Source organism: Vombatus ursinus, unplaced genomic scaffold, assembly GCF_900497805.2.
Source record: "Vombatus ursinus unplaced genomic scaffold, bare-nosed wombat genome assembly UNPS02014807.1, whole genome shotgun sequence".
NCBI lineage: Eukaryota > Metazoa > Chordata > Mammalia > Diprotodontia > Vombatidae > Vombatus > Vombatus ursinus.
In genome coordinates this window covers 18683516-18703745 of record NW_020954585.1, presented here as the reverse complement: position 1 = coordinate 18703745, position 20230 = coordinate 18683516, and the positions used below count along the sequence as shown (strand labels likewise).

Genomic DNA, 20230 nt, shown 5'->3' with positions numbered 1-20230 from the left:
CAAATGCAGCCTCAGACCAGACACTTGACACTTACTAGCTGTGAGACTCTGAGCAAGTCACTTAACCCCAATTGCCTCACCAAAAAGCAAAAGAAAGAAAAAGAATTTTTTAAATACTTAAGTTGGCTGGGTCTGATCAGTGAAGAGTTTCATAAATTTCATTCCTTACACACCAGTTGCTTCCTTGTTATCTTTTGATTAAATCCCACGCATTTTACAAATGCACCCCCCTATTTTTAAAAGAAAATGTTTTGTCTTTATATTACAGTCATTAACCGTATACCCCTTTGTGGCAGAAAGTAGTAATCAAAACCCTCATACAGAAACCTCATTTGACAATGTATACTATTCTGCCCTGGCAGGCACTAACCTCTCCTTTATTAAGGAGGAGCTATGTTTCATTATCTCTTCTCCAGGTCCTCTACTGGTTTTTCCAGTACTCTTGAGTTCGAGTTTTGAGGCTGTTTTCGTTTGCATAGTCATTGTTTTTATTGTTTTATTGGTCCTACTTATTTTGTTCTGCATCAGTTCATATAAATCTTACTATGTCTAACAAATTTTTCATCTTTGTCATTTCTTTTGCCGCACAATAATAATCCATTACATTAATATACCATAGTTGACCTTTCTCCAATCATAGGGTAACCACTTCATTCCATTCTCTGCCATTTCTCATTAAAATATTCATAGCAGTATTCTTTGTGGCAGGTACACTGATAAGAGTACTGAATTTGGAGCGAGAGGACCTGAATTCGGATGCTGGCCCTGTTATGTATACCAATGTGACCTTAGCGAAATCATTTGATTTCTCTGGGTCTCAGTTTCATTTACTGTAAAACGAAGTGGTAGGATTAGATGACCAAGAAGTCCCCCTTTCAGCTCTAAAATTTAGAATCTGTGATGTATATTTGACCTTGGTTTCTGTCTGACATTTTGAGGATATGTAACCAGTAGTAGGGTTGCTGGATCAAAAGCAGTTTAATCACTTTTTATGCCATTATTCTTAAAAGGTGAGTGTTGATGGATCTACTACTAAATCAACATAAAGTGCCTCATTGTGCTGGTAGAATACATCATTAGAAAAGCAGTTGGTACTTGAAGTATTGGGCAGTGCATCACAAAGTGATGAAGACTTTTGGTCTTGTTGTTAAGGACGCTGGCTTCTTACAGGATCATAGGATTGAGAGCTAGAAATGTTTTGATAATGTTAGGGATCATGCAGTGCAACCGTTTTCATTTTTTTGTGAGACACTGAGACCAGTAGAGATGAAATAACTTTCCCAAGGTCACGGTGGTATAAGTGACCAAGATGCTATTTGAACGTTAAGTCCTCTGATTCAAAAACCAAGTGCTCTTTCCACTATTAGCATCTTGTTAATTGTGCATTTGCTTATGACTTAGTGTTCTGCTCTTCAGATTTACTTCCCTCATTGCTCTTATTAATTCATAACTGTCCATATGTACCATCTTTCAATATCCAGAATTCCTGTCCTCACTCCCACTTTTTCTGTAAACTCATCTTTGCTTATCTTTAACTTGAGTCCTTCTCGCTCTTTCATCTACTTGTCACACACCCCTCATTGCCCTTTATGATATTAATTGGACCTTAATTACCCATCCACCTTGCCCTGAGACTCAAAACAAGTTTTAAACCCTTAAGCTTTCATCAATTTTTCTCTTTCCAACATAGTTCTTGAATTATCACTGTTTTTCTGTAACAAATCTCCATTAATCCATCGACCAGGTGCAATAGTTTTGTCTCTTCCTCTATAAATCAGTCAGTCAATAAAAATTTATTAAGCACCTGCTTTATGTCAGGCACTATGCTAAGAACTGGGGATACAAAGAGAGGAAGAAGAGAATCCCTGCCCCAAGGAGCATTCCTGTCTCTGCCACAGCAAGCACAACCACCTGTAGCACACGATCACTTTTCTTCATTCCCTTCTGTGTTCCTGATACTTCAGCCTTTATTGACTTTTCTGGCATTTATGATTGGAAGATGGATACACCCAAGATTATCTCAGTAACACTTTATGGTTCATAGCTTGGGCAGCAGTGCACTCTCTTTAGGGCATTTATGTGAACTAGACAACTATGTATTAATTACATGGTGTTTTAAGTGTCCATGGGGCCGTGTGTCCACACAACACTGTATTCTTTATTCTAATTTTGAACTCGGTTGACTTTAAGTATATATGAAGTACTGCCCGTAACTTTTATGTCCCTAGATTGATGTTTTGATAATATTCTCTGTGAAACTTTTAGAGATAAGAATTTTCAAGAATCTTATCCGGCCATTCCAGGGCTCACACACTGAAACAGGCAAGAAATTATGCATTAAAGTATTACTTTGTAACTGCTGCCTTCCGTGGTGTTAGGTATTTTATGTTTAGCCATTGTGTTTGTACAAATTGAGTTGGCTTTGGGTTATTCTTGGCTTTCCACTGAACAATAGAGCAGCATGCTCCTGAGGACTAATGCTATTTGGTGTGATCATGTGTGTGTAGCACTCACCACTAGTCTATAAATACATGTTGAAATTGAAGCAAATAGGGGAGGAAAGGAGGAGGGAGTTTAAAAAGAAATTCACTCAGGTACTGAGTGCATTATCTTGCCGAACTAATCGTCTGAATATTAAGGAGACGTATGGGTGTCATCCCTGCTGTGAGTATAACCCACCTGTCGGCAGATGTTTAAATACTGGGGCATGGATCTCCCTCCAGTGTTATTAGCCAAAGAGAGGCAGTGCTATTTGGTTAATAGGGGGAACCAGTTTGATCAAGTCAACCCTAAAATGTGTTTAGTGTTTGACAGTTGACAAAACACTTTCTCATGTCACAGTCCTATGGGATAGGTGAGTTGTCGTCGTCGTCGTCGTTGTTGTTGTTTATGGATCAGGAAAATGAACCTCAGATTTAAGTGAGCTGACCAAGGTCATCTATTTAAGTGGTAAAATGAAATCTACATCTTCTGACTCCCAAGTTTGTTTGTTTTTTTCCACAGTATGCTGCCTATAGGAACTACTAATATGAATACTGAAGAAAGAAATGGATGTAATAGGAATCCTATGGAAGCATCATCGTTTGGCTCAGTGATGGGAGTGGGTTCTGTGAAAAGTTTCTGTAATGTAGCTGTCACCAGTGGTGCTGTTGAGATTTTGGATATTGGCATTTTGGCATGTTTCTAGTGTTTCTTCAGCCTCAGCCTCTCATATAATATTTATACTAATCATTTTGGAAAAAATAGCTATCCTGGATTCCTCATACTGATAGATTCTTAGATTTTTAAAAAAAATACGTGGTGCCTTTTAATGATTTTAATAGGCTTCACATGCATTTAGAAAAAATGAATAAGAGTAATTTCTTTAGCATTTAAAATTAAGCTCTCTGACTCATATGGAAAAACTGAGTGGTTTAGTGGAGATATCAGATTCATTTCTCAATCTTTACTAGGGTGGGGATTTTTTTTTAATAGAGCTTGGGAGCTTAAAATATTTGAAAACTTAAGTCAGATTGTGTCTGTCCTTCAAAGGAACATCCTTATTCTGTTCTAAAATGCTTTACTGCAGAATTCCTATGCTAAAATGGGATTCTACCTGTCTCTCGTTTCCTTTTTAGCCCTAAAAAATTAGCTGTTTCCTTGTAAAGGGATTCTATTCTTTGGGAGAAATGTTTTCATTGCACTATGAATAGTATAATAGCATAGTGGTTGGTGATTACAGTAGGATCTCTAAAAATAACTGAACTTGCAATGTTTACATATAACTACTTGTCGGAGAGTGTAAATTTGGTGCTCTTCTTGGTTTAAATTAGATACTACTCCCATTCCTGTAAGTAAAGCTTGAGCTGTGGCTGGCTGAAACATTTCTATCCCTATCCATTTAATATATATATATTAAACCATTTAATACGCAGGAATTTGGGGAAAAAACAATTATTTATCATATTTGTTTCATCTGTAGCACGATGCCATAAGTACATTATTTTTATTTTTCAGGTGTCTTATTTTGTCACTTTATGAGCCAATTTATGGACCCTGGATAAGGTCAAAGGATATCACCTTTTATTTATTTAACATTAACTTTTCAGGCTAGGTAGATTTATATTAACATTTAAAACTGTTGAAATTTGGCTTTGTCAGTTTTCCAGCTGTTTTAGCTTGAATTTTATTGAAACTCTTAGAAGAATATCCGAATTTGTCTGTCTGGTAAATTGTTTTCAGAGGTTTGCCAAATTAAAATACAGATGAGAAAATTTTTAACGTGAATCAAAATGATGTGCAAAATTAAGGTACTAAAAGTTGTTTCTCATTAATGCTTATATCAACATTTTGCTTTATTAAAAAGTTTATACTATGTTCTAGTAAATGCATATACAAAAATGCTGTGTGAAGAAAAACTAAATTTGTCTGATGTTGATTTTTAAACAGTCTTAACTTGTAAAAAATACTTTGAAATGGAAGAGTTTTGTGGGAAGTCTCCATGCCAGTTGATTTGTTAAAAAAAAAAAAAAGATGCCCTTAACTAACAAATTATTAGATAACTTCTCTAAGTATAAGCAGACTGCTTTCAAGATCAGACAAGTTCTAGCAAATAAAAATAAGAATGCTTTATTTTATGGGCTGGAATATCTTACTTTCAAAAAAAAAAAGCTTTATTGATGCCCTTTGTTCTTTATAGCACACTCATTTTCTAGTATATAGCCTTCCCTTCTGTTCCCTTCCCCCTCTGCCTTAGGAAAACAGTTAAATAAAAACTACTGAAACACAACCATGTCTGTCAGTGTATATCGCATTTGGCATCCCTTTTCTGTCTCCCATACTCTAACCTTTCTGACGGCACACCTTCCCCCACACCCATGTTGTCCATGATCAGTATTGTTTATTACATTTAATCTGAGTTCAGTTTCTTTTTAGTGTTTTCATTTACGTTGCTGCAGTTTTTGTGCATATTTATATACTAGCCCTGCTTTTTAAAATTCTCCATCAGTTCATGCAACGGCTTCTGAATTATTTGTAGTTGTTGATTCTTACAGGCTAATATATCCATTATATCCATACCACAATTTATTTAACCAGACTACACCATGTAAACTCACATTTGTAGATTTACTAACAACAGCAACAAAAAAGAGCCATGAATAATTTGCTCACCTACTTGAGCTATACCTGCCCAGTAATTGCTATGTGTTTAAAAGACTTATTTTCTGGAAAAAGACTATATGATGCTATCATAATGTGAGTTCTACCCTTTAACAAAGACTAAAATGAGGAAAGTTCAGTGTGAAAAAGAAGGGAAGGGTATTAAAATTCTCTAAGGAAAATATAACTTTATGCCTGCATCCATGAATCAGATTCCTGATACTATATGATCTAAACTCTTTTTCCAGGTTTCCTTGTAATACTTCCAAGATTTGAGTACTACTCACTTGAATCCTCAGTGTAGCTTCTTCTCTAATCCTCAAAGGTAGTCATCTTAGTTAAAAGCTTAGAGATTTTTGTTCTTTGAAGCTACGCTACTTAACTTTTGTCTGCAGTCCTGAAAACAGAAGGGCTTCTTTAATATGCCCTGTGGATAATAGTAACTTGACTGGGTCAATGCCTACCATATAGGTCATTGAAGCTTTCATTGTGCCTGTGAAAATGAAATTTTCCGACATCATACAGTATTATAGTGCCAGGTAGACTCATGCTTATGTGAACATAAATGCCATTGTGAGCAATTAATGATTTCTGCTGACTTCATTTAAAAATCATACACATTTTTAATGGAAACCTGCTATGTTTTTCTTTTCATGACCTAATTGAAGTTGCATGCCGTGTAAAAACATTTCTTGCTAAACTTCCCTACGTTGACTTATTACCATGGGTCTTGTAGCTTTCCACCTGGTGGTGCCTCAGAAGCTTTCACATTGCTTCTAATTACTTGCCAAACTTTCAAGTATAGTATTAGTGAATATTTTTGACTTACTGTAGCTGGCATAACCATGGTGTTTTCCACACAAATGCTAATGATGCCTCTCTTGTGAAAAGGTACTGGTACAAGGTTGACTACTTTTTTTAATATGATGAGCAATGAGAAGAGATCCTCAACATTCCATAAATTAGAAATAAAATTGCTATACCTCTTTTGCCTTTGTTCTCTTCGTCATTTGAATTGCAGGCTGTGTTGGAACTGGTTTGTATGTTGTTTAAATGCTGAGATTAAACCTTCTAATTAGGGTAATTACTGGGTAGGAGATGACAGTCCAGAGAGAAGAGGAAGAAACTGCTTTCATAAATGAGGTATAGGGTGGGAAGGAGGAACTTGATCACTACCAGTCCAAAATGTGCAACTTGTAGGGCGGAGCAACGCTGGGTCTCTTCTGGGATTGGTTTAAGAAAAGGAGAGAAGAGAGCACGAACTTAAGCTTTGTGAAAGATGACCAGAGCACCCAAATACTAATAAAGTGGAAGGACTCTAGGCACCAGTCTGCTGCCTGAAATAAACCTTAGTAAGTAAGATTTATTTTTTATTTTTTTTTATTTTTTTCTTTAGGCAAATATGACAGCCACGTGGGACCCACTGACCCAGGGTTTGTGGCTATCAAATGAGAGAGCTTTCATTTCTTTGTTGGATGAGAGAAGGTTTTGGTACTTTGAAATTTTCCCATTTTCTTACCCTTCCCCATCTACTTTTCTACTCTTAAGAAAATAAGTTTGCTTCCTTAGTTCATTCTTCTAAGTGGCTATCTTCACTAACAACTAACAAATTATAGGTGTTGTAGTGCCCAGAGTCATTCAGCTGTGAATAGTATTTCTGCTTAGTTCCAAAATTCACATGAGATATGGTAGTGCTGGCTGTCAGATTTATTCAGTACAGTTAGAACACTTGTGAACACATTTTTTAAAGCTATCAAGGACATTTAGAAATGTAAGTGCCATTATTGAGGCTTCTTAAGTGCATAGTGGGTAATGGGCTTTTTGGATAAACAGGTTAACAAATATTCAGAAATAAGTTGATTCAAGTGAATTTTCCTTCCAAGAATAAATATTAGAAGAATAGCATAAATTATTCCTGCAAATTGTATTTTTATGTAAGCAGTTTGGAAAAGTTTAGAATTGTTGTTTTTTGTTATTGTTGTTGTTTTTTCTTTCTGAAATTAGTCATTCACCTTTTAGTCCAGAAGAATGCCCCTGCCTTCCCAGAGATGTACATAATCTCAGTACTTAGCAGACTTCTTGGAAAGATGCTGAAGTTGGACTTGAGTTTGAATCCTAATTTTGTTACTATGCATAGAACCTTGGGCAAATCATTTAAACTCTGGGCCTTAGTTTCTTTATCTTTAGGAGGTTGAATTAGATCACATCCAAAATATTTTCCACTTCAAGAATTATGAGCTTGTGGTTTCCAGAAGAAAACCACTTTCTTTATTGTCTGTGTTAAATACCTTGGTATTTCATTAGTTGCTTCACTTTGAGTAGAAAGAAAAGTGTGGATAATCTTGACGAGATTGACGTTCATTTTTTTTAAAGTAAAATATAACTCCTTCAATAATTGTAAAATTCCAGAGTGAATACCTATATCATCAAATCAGTTGACCAGCGGGCTTTCTGATTGTGCTGAAATGTATTCTATAAGTAGTAGGAATTATGTATCATTTTAAATAACAACCCAATGTGGCATCTACAAAATGTTTTAAGTTTTAATTCCTGCCATGAAGTGGTATCCAGTTATTATCATTATGAATGCTGATCATATGTCAATCATATGGATTTGTTTTACATAATTGAATAAAGTTTCACTTTTAAGAAAGCATCATATATGTAATTGGTCTCACTCTCTTTGATGTACTAAAAATAGAAACAGAAATTCATTTAAATGTGGAAAGTAACTGCATGAACTACTTTTGGGGACAATCTTTTTACCATTCAAATTATGCATGAAAATTTCCTTAAAAACTATTTCAGAAAAAATAACATAAAATAGATACAGTTTTTAAAAGACTCCAAGTTAAATTATACGTTTTAAAAGATGGGGTGGGGTAGGAAGGTGGAGAGAGACTTCTGATGCTTTTATATTGGGTATTTTAAGTGAAAAAAATTTAGACAACTAGAAAAAATCACTAATTAGGTAGTATTTTCTGGGATTGAAAATTACTTAGTGCTGTTAAAAATTATTACCATACTAAATAAAACTTGAGTTTTACACACATGTATTATTCACTAATAATTTTTTAAACACCAAGCAATTTAAAAATCTTAATTGCCATTTTTTAGAGATATATTTATGGCTAAGATTGTAACTGACAGAGAATTATGGCTTACAGTGGAAAACACAGCTCGGTTTTAACCACATTGTTGCAGACATCTATGAAAGGAGTATCTTATTCATAATGGAGTTAAGTCCATAATTAGCTACTATTAGTAATGATCCTTTCACATTTTTTTAAACTTTAATCCATCGAATGCATTTTGAGAACTTGACCTGGAATATATTTCTAGGGCAGTGAATAAAGGCAACATTTCAAATTTCCTGGTACTATTTAAGGTTCTGACTGCTTCACAATGTAATGAGTTTAAGCTGAACTTGTTTACAAGTGATTGTGCAAATTAGATGTAAGATTATATTGTTTGAATTCTCTTGAATCGTTAAAATTTTGAGCTTTGTCCTTTTCAGCATTTTTTCTAATTTAAGTTAAAGCACACCGTTTCAGTCAGTTTTCTCCATCGGTAAATAGTTTCTGAATTGCAGTGTTTAATTTTTTAACATTAGGATATAGAGACCCCTCAGCTACTGTGCAATCAAATTTAGCTTCTTTGTATTGTCTCCATTACTTTCAACATTCTGTTTCTTGTTTGTGTGTCTGAGAGCACCTACCCACAATATTTGCATCCTAGAGCCAGCCAGTTCTTTTTCTTCCATGTAAATGCTAAGCTGTTTTTTTTCTATTAGGTGAGCTGTTGTAATTGGACAGAGAAGAATAGGAAGACATTAAAAGCCTCTCTGTTAGTTCTCATAAGTCGGTGGAATTCCTAGTCTACATTTTCCACCAAATGTTCACCTTCCTAATACTGTTCAGCCAGCAGTATGAATTTCTATGAAGTTAGAGGTACCCCCAGTTAATAGCAATCTGCATCATATAAAACTTTTGTAAATTAAAGCAGGGAGGAGAGCATAAAACATCTGGGATGGAACCCAAAGGTGTTCATAATTTCAGTTAAATATGTTTTATTTCTGAACTTCAGATATATTGATCATGTTATGAAATAGAAGAGAGACTAAGTGGGATATGTTACACTAAGCAAAAGAATTTGGCATAAATAAAAAATATTCTTCTCCTTCAGCAATAATTCTTGTTATTCTTTTTTTCCTCTCCTCTGCCAGTGCACCACTTCCTTCTAACCAACCACAATAACACTAAGCATTTGAGTTATGTTTCTATGGAATCTCATAGAACAGAAACTACCAAAATGAAAGGCATACATGCAAGATTTGATTTTGGTTTGACTTTTGTAGGAAAACTACAGAAATGATACTAGAAGCCAGAATCCCATTGATAAGATATTTAGGCTGTATCTTTGGGTTTTGGAGTTGTAAGAAAGTTAATATATTTTAGAACCCCTACCAAAAAGGCCCAAAAGGAAAACTCTTCCCAGATCAGCTATCTATTCTGTGCCCCAGATTAAAATGATTCACTTCTCTTTACCAATCTATTTACCATTCTTTCCTTTCTCAAACCCCTTACAAAATTGTTAGCATTATCATTAAAATATTTTTCTGTAATATCCTATTTTTTTGTTTTGTTTACATTCCTGACACTTGCAAAAATGAAATTGCTAAATTCGTCTACTTTTGATAATGTGACTATAGAAATTAATTGGCAGGTTGTGTGTTGACATACATGAATCAATTGTAATGGCTATGTGGATTGTGATTTCTGTTTTATTTCCTTTTAAAGCACCTTTAAGAAACAATTATCTTGGTTAAAACTGAAGATGAGTATACACTTCCTTTAAGATATTCCTAGGGGATAGTTGATAATTCAACACTCTGGTCCTTTACCAGATAAAATATTTTGCAGGCTTATAATTATTAAGTATGTGTGTTACTCAAATTTGGAAGAAATGAGGATCTTTTCTGGTCCAGATTTAGTGGTGTAGGAACATAAATTAACTTTTTATGGATAAACTACAAATGCATGGAATAATAACTCCCTGGATATTCTAGGCAAATGAGCAGTAACTACGGCAGCACCAACTAGTCACATTTAATTTTGAGTAAGCTAGGTGTTGAAAGCGTGCATGTTTTGGGGGCATCTGAGTTACAGAGCAGTTTCATTTAATACAAGAACACTTTGCTTTAAAAAGTAGAGGAAGAAAAGATTGTATTTTTACACACGTGGTACCTAAGATAATAATGTCCATAAGATCTCAAAAAAATTTCCCTTTATTTATACTTACTTAATGAAACATTCTCTTTAGGGGCTGAATGGTCTTAGAGGTGATATTTGTCCAAAGATTTTTCCACACAGACACATTAATTTAGAGTTGCTTTGTTGGGGGAGTCTATTTTCACCATAGGAAAATAGTTCAATATAAAGACTAGGGAAGAAATTAAACTATACCTTTTGGGGGGGGAGGGGAAGAGGGAATGGTATGTGCACAGTTTTTTTTTCCAGTGAATAATCTTTCACTAACAGTACAAAGTTCATAGTTCACACAATTTAGGATGTAAGATAACAATAATAACTCACATTTACATAGCACTTTAAGATCTTCAGACTAATTTAAAGTTTTTTATAGCTCTTTTTCTTAAGTCATTTTGGAAAGGTGTAAAAACATTAGTAGTCCTTTGTTTGAATTGAGAGTTTCAGTACCAAAGTTTAAAGAAAAATGTAATCCTTAACTTTGCTGTCCTTTAAATCTATCAATCAAATATTCTCAGCATTTCATCTGGTTGGAACAAGGAACACAACTTTAGTAGTATTTCTTTCCTAATATGTAAAAGTTTGTTCATCACTTATGTTTCTCATTAATACTATCTGTGTGCTTGTACGAATAGACTTTTGAAGTTGGAACTTTTAAAAATAGGTATTATTTTTGAAATGCGGTTATGCTCAAGGGTAAAGTTATGATGAAACGTTTCTTTGTGAACACTGGGGCTAGATAGAACCTGACTAAACCTGCATTAGAAGTCACCTGGTGTCCATTTTGCTGGCTCAGCACTTCATTAAAGCATATAGGTTTAATCATTTATGATGTTTCAGTGCACTTAGATTGTATTGCAGATGTTGGACTTTTTCTTAAGTGAATCTTATGTCCATTAAGTAAATTATTGGAAATATTTTGCAACATGGTTTAGTAAAACATGTTTCATCTTATTAGTTAGTAGTGTCAGCTGTCCTTTAAAAAAATAAAAATTAAAAAAGGTAGTCGAAACTGCCAATGCAAGATAACTGGTAAGAAAACTTAAGAATTGAGTAAAGTAAATTCATACCTACTTTATATACATTACAGTTCTCTTATGGCTAAGTTTTATTAATACCTCTAGAACTTTTGAGGCAGTATCAGAATATCACTTCACCAAAAAATTAGGAAGGTGATTTAGTGTTTTTTCAACAAAGTTATATCAGTTGACTAATACATGATTGTAATTAGAGTAAAATATATTATCTCAATATAGTTATGAAATTTTAAAATGAATTAAATAATACTTTAGGGTTATTGAAGAAAATGTGCAAATAATAAATAATAATACACTACAGCATGCTGTCATGGGAATATGCAGATAATGAATAGCATAGAAATGTACAGTTGTCTTTAAAAAAGAGAGATTTCATTTTCATTTATAAGTATTAAACTCATAAAAATGGATTCTCCCTGGTCACTTTGGCTGTTGCATATTGCAAGAGAAAATTCTTTTTAAAAATGTACAACTATCACTGAGGATAAGTTTCTTTCTTCCAGAATACTTGTAAGTTCTCAATTTTAGTATTTAAAAAGCTGTTTTTCTGTAGTATTCCAAAATGCATAGTAGATTGTTACAAAGATTGGCTTTTAGGAAGAGGGAAGGTTTACATTGGATTATGTGTAATATAGATAACAAAAAAAGATAATAGAGGGAAATAACAAAGCATTCATTATTTTAATCCTTTTTAGTATTGAAACCTTTTAATGAGAGCATCTATACACTTTTGTGTTGAAAAATTATTTCAAATGAGATAACATGTGAAGTGTTTTGAAACCTTAAAGCACTATATAAATGCTAGCAATTATCATCACCATCATCATCATATGCTTCATGTTAATGACAACTTAACTCTGTTAAAGTAGATAGCATTGTTACTTCTTGGAATAGTATTTCTCGTATGATTTTGTGCTTGGATTCTGATGTTGAAGTAATTCATTATGCTTCATAATTTTCTATGTGGAGTTTAAGATCTAAAGATTTCTTTGTATGGGTCAGAATTGTCTTTTCTTTTTTAAAACATAGTTTATTGATGCTTAAAAAATCACTTCAACATGTCTTCAGAAATCAATTACAAACATACAAAATCTCAGTGTTTTATAATAATTTAAACATTAACAACTTCATAGATAATAGATACCTTGGTACCTTATGTTTGCCTAACTGTTTTTAAAAAAATTATTGGAGATAGAGTTCTAGACACTTTAATTGTTATTCATCTGTTTCAGTGTCAAAAATAGCGTGCAAGGACCCATTAGTAAGCTCCTACTGTTTGTAGCATTTATACTAGGTGCTGAGTGATACAGAAAATTTAGATAAAATGGGGGTCTGTGCCTTCATAGAATTTAGCATAGAATATTAGTCTAGATAAGAAACAAATAAAAAACACTACAGATTTAGACTTTATTTACCCTTAAATAATATTTTTAAAATTTAGGGGCATTTTATTTCAATTTCACCTCAAAGAATTTTTATTTTAGTAGCTTGTGAAACTGATTTTGTTTTTTCTGTCCTTAATATTAGTTCAGATTAAACCTTGAGACACACTGCATTTGAAATGTCCTATCACGGTATCCTAGTAAATAGCAGCTATTTGTGTGAATGCTTTGTTCATATTATTGGTAACACTAAAGGGGATAAAGCTTTGTTTTCATGTAAAAGACCACACAATAGAGATAAAAGTGGACAGCATTTATGAACATTATTTTGGGTAAAACTTGGAAAGGCTTTTCCAATGTTCTGTAAGGTAGAAGTGAAGGTGAGGGTATGGATGGGTTGTTAATTATATTTATGTTGTCTTGTCTTCTACTTCTACAACTTTTTGAACATTTGCAAAGATGGGGTACTTTTGATTTTAAGAAAACTGTGTCATATCAAGGGAATCAATGAAAAAAATTTGAAAGAAGGTGATTTAGCTGTACCAGATCTCAAACTGTATTATAAAGTGGTAATTATCAGAACAAACAGGTGCTGACTAAAGAAATAGAGTGGTGGATCAATGGAATAGATTAGGTACAAATTACATTATAATAAATGACCATAGTAATCTAGTATATGATAAAGCCAAAGACCCAAACTTTTGGAACAAAAACTCATTATTTGACAAAAATTTCTGGGGAAAATGGCAGAAACTAGGTATAGACCAACATCTCACACTGTATACCAAGATAAAGTCAGAATGGGTACATGAATGGGTACATGATTTAGACATCAAGGTGATGCTGTAAGCAAATTAAGAAAGCATGAAATAGCTTATCTGTCAGATTTATGGATAAGAGAAGAATTTAGGACCAAAGATATAGAGAGCATTACAGAATGTAAAACAGGTAATTTTGGTTATAAAATTTAAAAGTTTTTGCACAAACAAATGCAACCAAAATTATAAGGAAAGTAGAAAACTGGGGGGAAATTTTATAACACATATCTCCGACACAGGCCTCTTTTCTCAAATACATAGAGAACTGAGTCACATTTATAAAAGTGTAAGTCATTTCCCAGTTGATAAATGGTTAAAGAATATGAGCAGGCAGTTTTCAGACAAAGTCTATAGTCGTATGAAAAAATGTTCTAAATTACTACTGATTGGAGAAATGCTAATTAAAAGAACTCTGAGATACCACCTCATACCTATCAGATTGGCTGATATGACCAAAAAGGAAAATGTTGGATGTTGGAGGGGATGTGGGAAAACTGGGACATTACTGCACTATTGGTGGAATTGTGAACTGATCTAACCATTCTGCAGAGCAGTTTGGAACTACACCCAAATTGCTATAATACTGTGCGTACCCTTTGATCCAGCAATACCTTTGCTAGGTCTGTGTCCCAAAGACATCCAAAAAAGGGGAAAGGATATATTTGTACAAAAATATTTATAAGCAGCTTTTTTTGTGTTGTGGCTAAGAATTGGTAATTGAAGGAATGTCCATCATTTGAGGAATGGCTAAACAAGCTGTGGTATATGATTACAATGGAATATTATTATGCTATAAGAAATGACAAGCAGGATGATTTCAGAAAAGCCTGGAGAGACTTACAAGAACTGATGCATAGTGAAGTGAGCAGAACCAGAGGAACTTTGTACACAGTTAACAGCAGTATTGTTTAATGAAGAATTGTGAACGATTTAGCTATATTCAGCAATACAATAATCCAAGACAGTCCTGAAGTACTAAGAACGAAGCATACTATCCACCTCCAGAGAAAGAACTGAGACTGAAGCATGCTATTTTTCACTTGCTTTCATTTTTTCTTTTATTCTAGTCTTCTTGTACAAAATGACTAATATGGAAATGTTTTACATAATTGTACATGTATAACCTATATCTGATTGCTTACCATCTCAGGGAGAGGGAATGGACAGAGGGATAGAATTTGGAACTCAAAACTTTAAATAAAAATGTTAAAGAATTAGAAGAAAAAAAGAAAACTGTGTCTAATTATATCTATCAGAAAACAACCCTGAAGGCAGAGACTTAGGGTCCTTGAGACCCTAACTTTTCCCTTCCTCCCTTCCTCCTTTCCTTCCTTTTTTCTTTCTTATTTACTTTCCTTTCCTTTCTTACTTTCCTTCCTTCCTTCCTTCCTTCCTTGCTTTCTTTCTTATTTCTTTCTCTCTTTTTTTTTTGTTTTTGTTCAGATCAAGATGGTCTTGTTCCTGAATTCTACTTGATACACCAGTACCTGGGCTTTGTTTTCTCCATTGATGTTGAAAGTTTATGAATGAGATTCATTCTCACAGCTATTGATTAGTGATCAGTGGGTGGGTAGGTGGGTACATGTTATGGGGGGGGTCTTGTTTTCTGACAAGGGTGGGAAGGAATTTTTAGACTTTGAGGGAACCCTTTTAAAAATTAAATAAAAGCATTTTCTGTCTGTGCAATTACCTCCCTAATCCAAGGGGAAAAGGAAAACTACTGGTTTCTATTGTGTCACTGCAACTAAAAGCTCTTCTGTGTATGGTTTTCAAAGGTCATATTGCTTTAATTCTGGTTTGGGCCTTGTTTGTGTTGAATTTCAGCCAGCAGATCTTCAGTATACAAGAGAATTTGAGATCACCATCCCCCTCCCCGTTTCTTCTGTTTTTGCTTAGTGTAAACAGTTCCTGCCCTAGTAACATAGACAAATATAGCAGAGAACCCTTTTCTGGGAGAAGACGTCTCTCTAAGCATTTTTTAACCATTTTTGGGAAGAATTGATCTATCTGTGTATGTGAGACAGAGAACAATGGAGAGGGAGGCAATAGCTGTAAATTGAAGTGACATCATATGTATTGCTCCCATTGATCCCCTTTTAGGCTCCAGCCAGGATAAAAGGAAACGGCATCAGGGAGGAAGTCTGCCTCATTTAGGCACAGATCCCAGTGTGATAATGGAGTAATAATAGAAATCACTCCACTCTCAATTGGCTGCTGCATTAGTACGAGGCACATTTCCCCTCTGAGGAGGCTTTCAATGACTTCATTCAAGGGCAGGCTGGTGCAGATAAGATATTCAGTCGACCAACTGTATTCCTTTACTGATTTCTGCCCTAACTTTGGGGTACAGGGCAGGCAGTAGCAGGCGGCTGGGGATGCTCAGGCCTATAGTGCCATGTCATGTTTCATGCCTGTGAAAGGTCAGTAGTCATATATTTTAGTGACATTTTTCTGGGGAAAGAGGGGATCCTAGCATTTATTGCATTGTGCTCATGCAAGAAATAACAGCAACCTCATTTGTGTGGGTGGTCTTCTGGGAGTCAGGTTTGATGACCTTGTAACAACATCACTAAGAGTTTTTGAAGCGTCAGAGTTTGTTTTCTTTGTGCGTCTTGCAGGTTGAGATGGGTTTGGAAAATTCTTATTTTCTTTCCAAGGGCCTGTGCAGAAACTCCTCCAAGCCATTCAGAGCCTTGTGGTTTTGCTTTACCACTAAGTTGGCTGATGAGAAAAATACAAGACAGACTTTTTTCCTACTTTCTCATTAATTAGAAACTGTGGCATTCTCCAAATTTAGAGCAAGAGTAGAAAGCTTTGAAGTGCCAATAAACGGCATTTGTAGTTGGCTGATGGAACTAAGCATTATAGTTTTCCGTTTTTGTCGGACAAGTTTTATGGTTTTATGAGACTCTGTCTTTCAAGTACACACGCAGTGTTGGTGTTCCACAGACTTATTTTGGTTGAGGTTTTGAGTCAGATGAATTTTAAAAGTACTGGCCGGGTCTTCACATGGAAAAAAACCAGTGCAAAAAAAAAATCCTTGTTTGTCAAGTAAAGGAAAACAGATTTCTATTCCTGTCACTGTTTAGATATGGTTGTGAACCGTATGGTTGTGAACCGTAAGGAAAAGGAAAGTAATATTAGTCACGTTTAAGGCAATGGAAGATACTGCTCAGAATGCTTCAATTTTTTTCTTGATCATTTGGTAACAAAGTTGAGCTCGTATCTGTCCCAGCATTGGTATACCAAAACACAGTTGCCCTAAAAGTCATGTGAAATTAAAGTAATTTGATTTTTATATGGGTGGGAGTAGAACAGTCTACAGAGTATGTCTCCCATTACTATCACACCAGCTGCCAGGGAGAGATTCTTATCACAGTGCAATATTGTATTCTGAACATATTTAATAGTATAAGAAATCCTTTGACTGTTTTTAAAACATTTTTATTTTTGCCATATTTCTTTTAGTTATGAGGTGCCCTTACATAGCAAACTATTTATGTGTCATTTTGCTTTGAAACACTTTTAGGAAGTCTGAAATTCTTTTTAAAATACCAGGAAGACACTGAAATTAACACAATTTAAAAATCAAGGAATGTAAAATAGGATTAATTTAAAGCATTCATTAAAGAATCCTAATTCTGTGTTTCAGTGTATCCATTTGTTTAGAAAAACACATTCATTTCTCCTTAAATTTAAAGGGGGTGGGGAGGACACAAACTTTTGAACAATTATAGGACAGATGGCTACAATTTATTTCTCATGTAGGGTAATTCATATAATTCTAATTCAAAGAACTAGAAAGAAGAAATCTGCAAACATTAGTGTGGAATGTGTTCATTGTATTTATAAAGATCCCACATTGGATTTTGCCCATCTTTGAACAAGCTGGGTCTTGCATTCAGCAGACCTGTTTCCTGTTGCCGAAAGGGTGAAAAAGTTGAAGGAATGTGGTTATGTGTATGTGTTATGTCTTAGCTTTTTTAGTTAAGTTTGAAGACAAAGTTTGAAGTTTATGCCCTCCAAGACATTTGTGATCAAAGATCTTCCACTTTTCCTCCCCATCCTACTGAACTTTCAGTTGCCTGTTCAGAAGTGCATGACTTGGTCTTAAATATTTTCTCTGAGTAAAATTTATTGGAAAAACCGGCAATAATTCTTTTAGATATAATATTGCGTTCATGTTTATATAATGAGTAGAACTTAGGACCTTCAGACCTATGAACATAGGTTATTAGAGCTAAAAAGGGTCTTCAGAGATCATCTAGTCTAACCTTATTTTACAGTAAAGGAAACTGAGGCTAAAGAGAGGTTAAGTGGATTGCAAAATGTTTTATAGCAAGTAGTTGAGCTGTGGTTGAGATTCCGATCCTTTGTCTTTTATTTTGATACAATCAAGTTTAAAAAGGTGGAAAAGTTTTTAAATTGCTTTGGCACAAAAATTCTTGTAACCACATATAATTGAGGTTTTGTTGAGCTAACTAGCTAACTCAGGGTTTCTTTGCCTTTTATAAATTGAATTGAATTAGATTGTTCCAAATCAGTTCCCAAACTTGACTTAACAACAATAGCTCTTTGTTGGGACTGCACAGAACAGTTAGGTTGAAGGTGGTGGCTTTTCTTCTTGCCCCCCCTTTTTTTTTTTTTTTAAAACTAACCTTCTCAGAATTAGGAGATACTAGTTTTTGTTTGTGTTTGTTTCCCAAATAAGGGAAGGGTTCCTTATGGATAGTTGATATGCTGCAACAGTGTCATACTTTATAAGTGTTGTGAAAGACAGCTTAGCAATTTGCCTGATTTTTTTTTATTATACTATTGCTGATTTTCCAGGATCAATGTATGCATAACAACTTGTGTTTTGTAAAATACCTTTGTAAGAGGATTTTCATAGCTTTTAAGTAGCCTACTGTTCCAGACATAACTCCCCTGGGTACCAACCAAATCACCCTACTTGCCAATCCCCAAACACTGTGCATTTTTTGCCACTATAGTAATAATCATAGCTGACGTTTATATGGTGCTTAACAAAGGTTGACAGTGTTTTACATACAATTTTTTTGGATCCGCATAATAACCTTGTAAAGTCCTATAGATATTATCAGTGTTTTATAGATGTGGAAACTGAGGCTCAGAGAAATTAAGCTACTTGTCCATGATCACATGTCAAGGAAACATCCAAAGCAGGATCTTTACAGTACCCAGCAGAGGGCCCTAAATGCAGTAGTCACTCCATGTATATTTGTTTTAAAAAAGAAGAAAGTATAGGGATAAAGAAAAGTAACTCCAGGAGTTGGCATCTTAAACACCTCAAATTGTTTCCTTTTTAAAAATCTCATAAGCTTTAATTGTGTAACCTAAAGCCTTAAAAATAACTGCAGTTATGTTGAAGTTTTGTATTTACAAGGTATTCCATAAACATCAAAATGTGTTACTTCTAAAAAAGTGGAAAGGAAAGTGCTAGTGATTCTGTGAGTCTGGGGACAACATTGTTTGTCTTATCAGAAGGTTCTAATAATTCTGTTCCTACTAGAGATATCCTTTTGCTTATTCTAATGGCTCAATAGACTTCTTGCCTGCGGATCAAATCTTTGTATTTTAATTGGGTGGCGCACTCTAATATTCCAGTGGACTTGTGATCTCACTGATGTTGTTATTTCTCATATAGAGTTTGTAACCCATCCATGCCAGCCCATGTTGTCCAAAGTTTGACTCTTGCCTACATTCTTTCCTAAGTTTGCTGTAGGGAATCCACCCAACATGCTAGTGGCTTTCTTCAAGTCTCCTGACATTCCAGGGAATGTCCAGTAGAGCATGCTCACTGACCCAGGAGTTATCACTTGTTCTCTCAGTTATGTCACCAGTCAGTATTCTCTTTGAAATACATTTCTTTGATAATATGCTTCTCCTTCATCATTCCTTGTTTGTAATATATAGCCTTTTCTTTCCTACCATGCCTTTCAGGTGATCCCTAATTTCAGTTCTTAAGAGATCATAGTATTTACATGACTAACAGCTATAAACAGTTATCAAAAGAATATTGGCATTAAAAAAGTGAGCCTTTGTTCCAAGGAAAAGTTCAGAGTCATTAAAAGAACGTTAAAGTTTCCCAAAGGAAATTCAGCCCATTGTTTCAGATATTCATTTTTTAGCCTACCTCAGTATCCATTTGCAATATCTATAATATACATACACATCCGCACGTGCACACATTGATGGACAAGCTCTATGGATTGTCTCTCCAATTGCCTATCAGAGTCTAGACAATAGATGTTTTCTAACCCTTGAGTATATTTTAAATGGGCCTGTCTATGAATAATTTATTTGTTTGTACAATATTATTGTTAGAGGAAGCATTTAAGTACTTAGTCTCTTGTGTTCCTTATGGTTTTGTTTCCCTTGGCCTTAATTTTCTTGAACTGTCAAATTTTGTTTAAGGTTAGAATCAAATGTATCTATATCTATATGTGAGTGTATACACACATACTAGGAAGATCCTGAGACATAGAGCTTATGTCCTAATATATTACATATTTATTAGCACTTTTCCAGGATCTCAGTTTTAGAAAAATGAATGACAGACTCTTCCC

At 34.5% G+C, this 20230-nt stretch overlaps 1 protein-coding gene across 5 annotated transcripts in view; it reads left to right on the top strand.

Moving 5' to 3' along the window:
- AOPEP (aminopeptidase O (putative)) overlaps window positions 1-20230 on the top strand; it is a 568440-nt gene that overhangs the window by 505146 nt on the left and 43064 nt on the right. The window contains exon 17 of one of the 5 annotated variants that reach the window (XR_003570208.1): window positions 3004-3035. The exons of 3 other annotated variants lie outside the window; for them this stretch is intronic. Coding sequence is in view for 1 of the 2 variants with exons in the window: in XM_027874402.1 (XP_027730203.1) it covers window positions 3004-3027 (24 nt within the window). In the remaining variant the exon portion in view is untranslated. Of the gene's footprint in view, window positions 1-3003; window positions 3150-20230 lie in introns of those variants that run through there. One more of the 5 variants, XM_027874402.1, reaches the window with a different exon arrangement.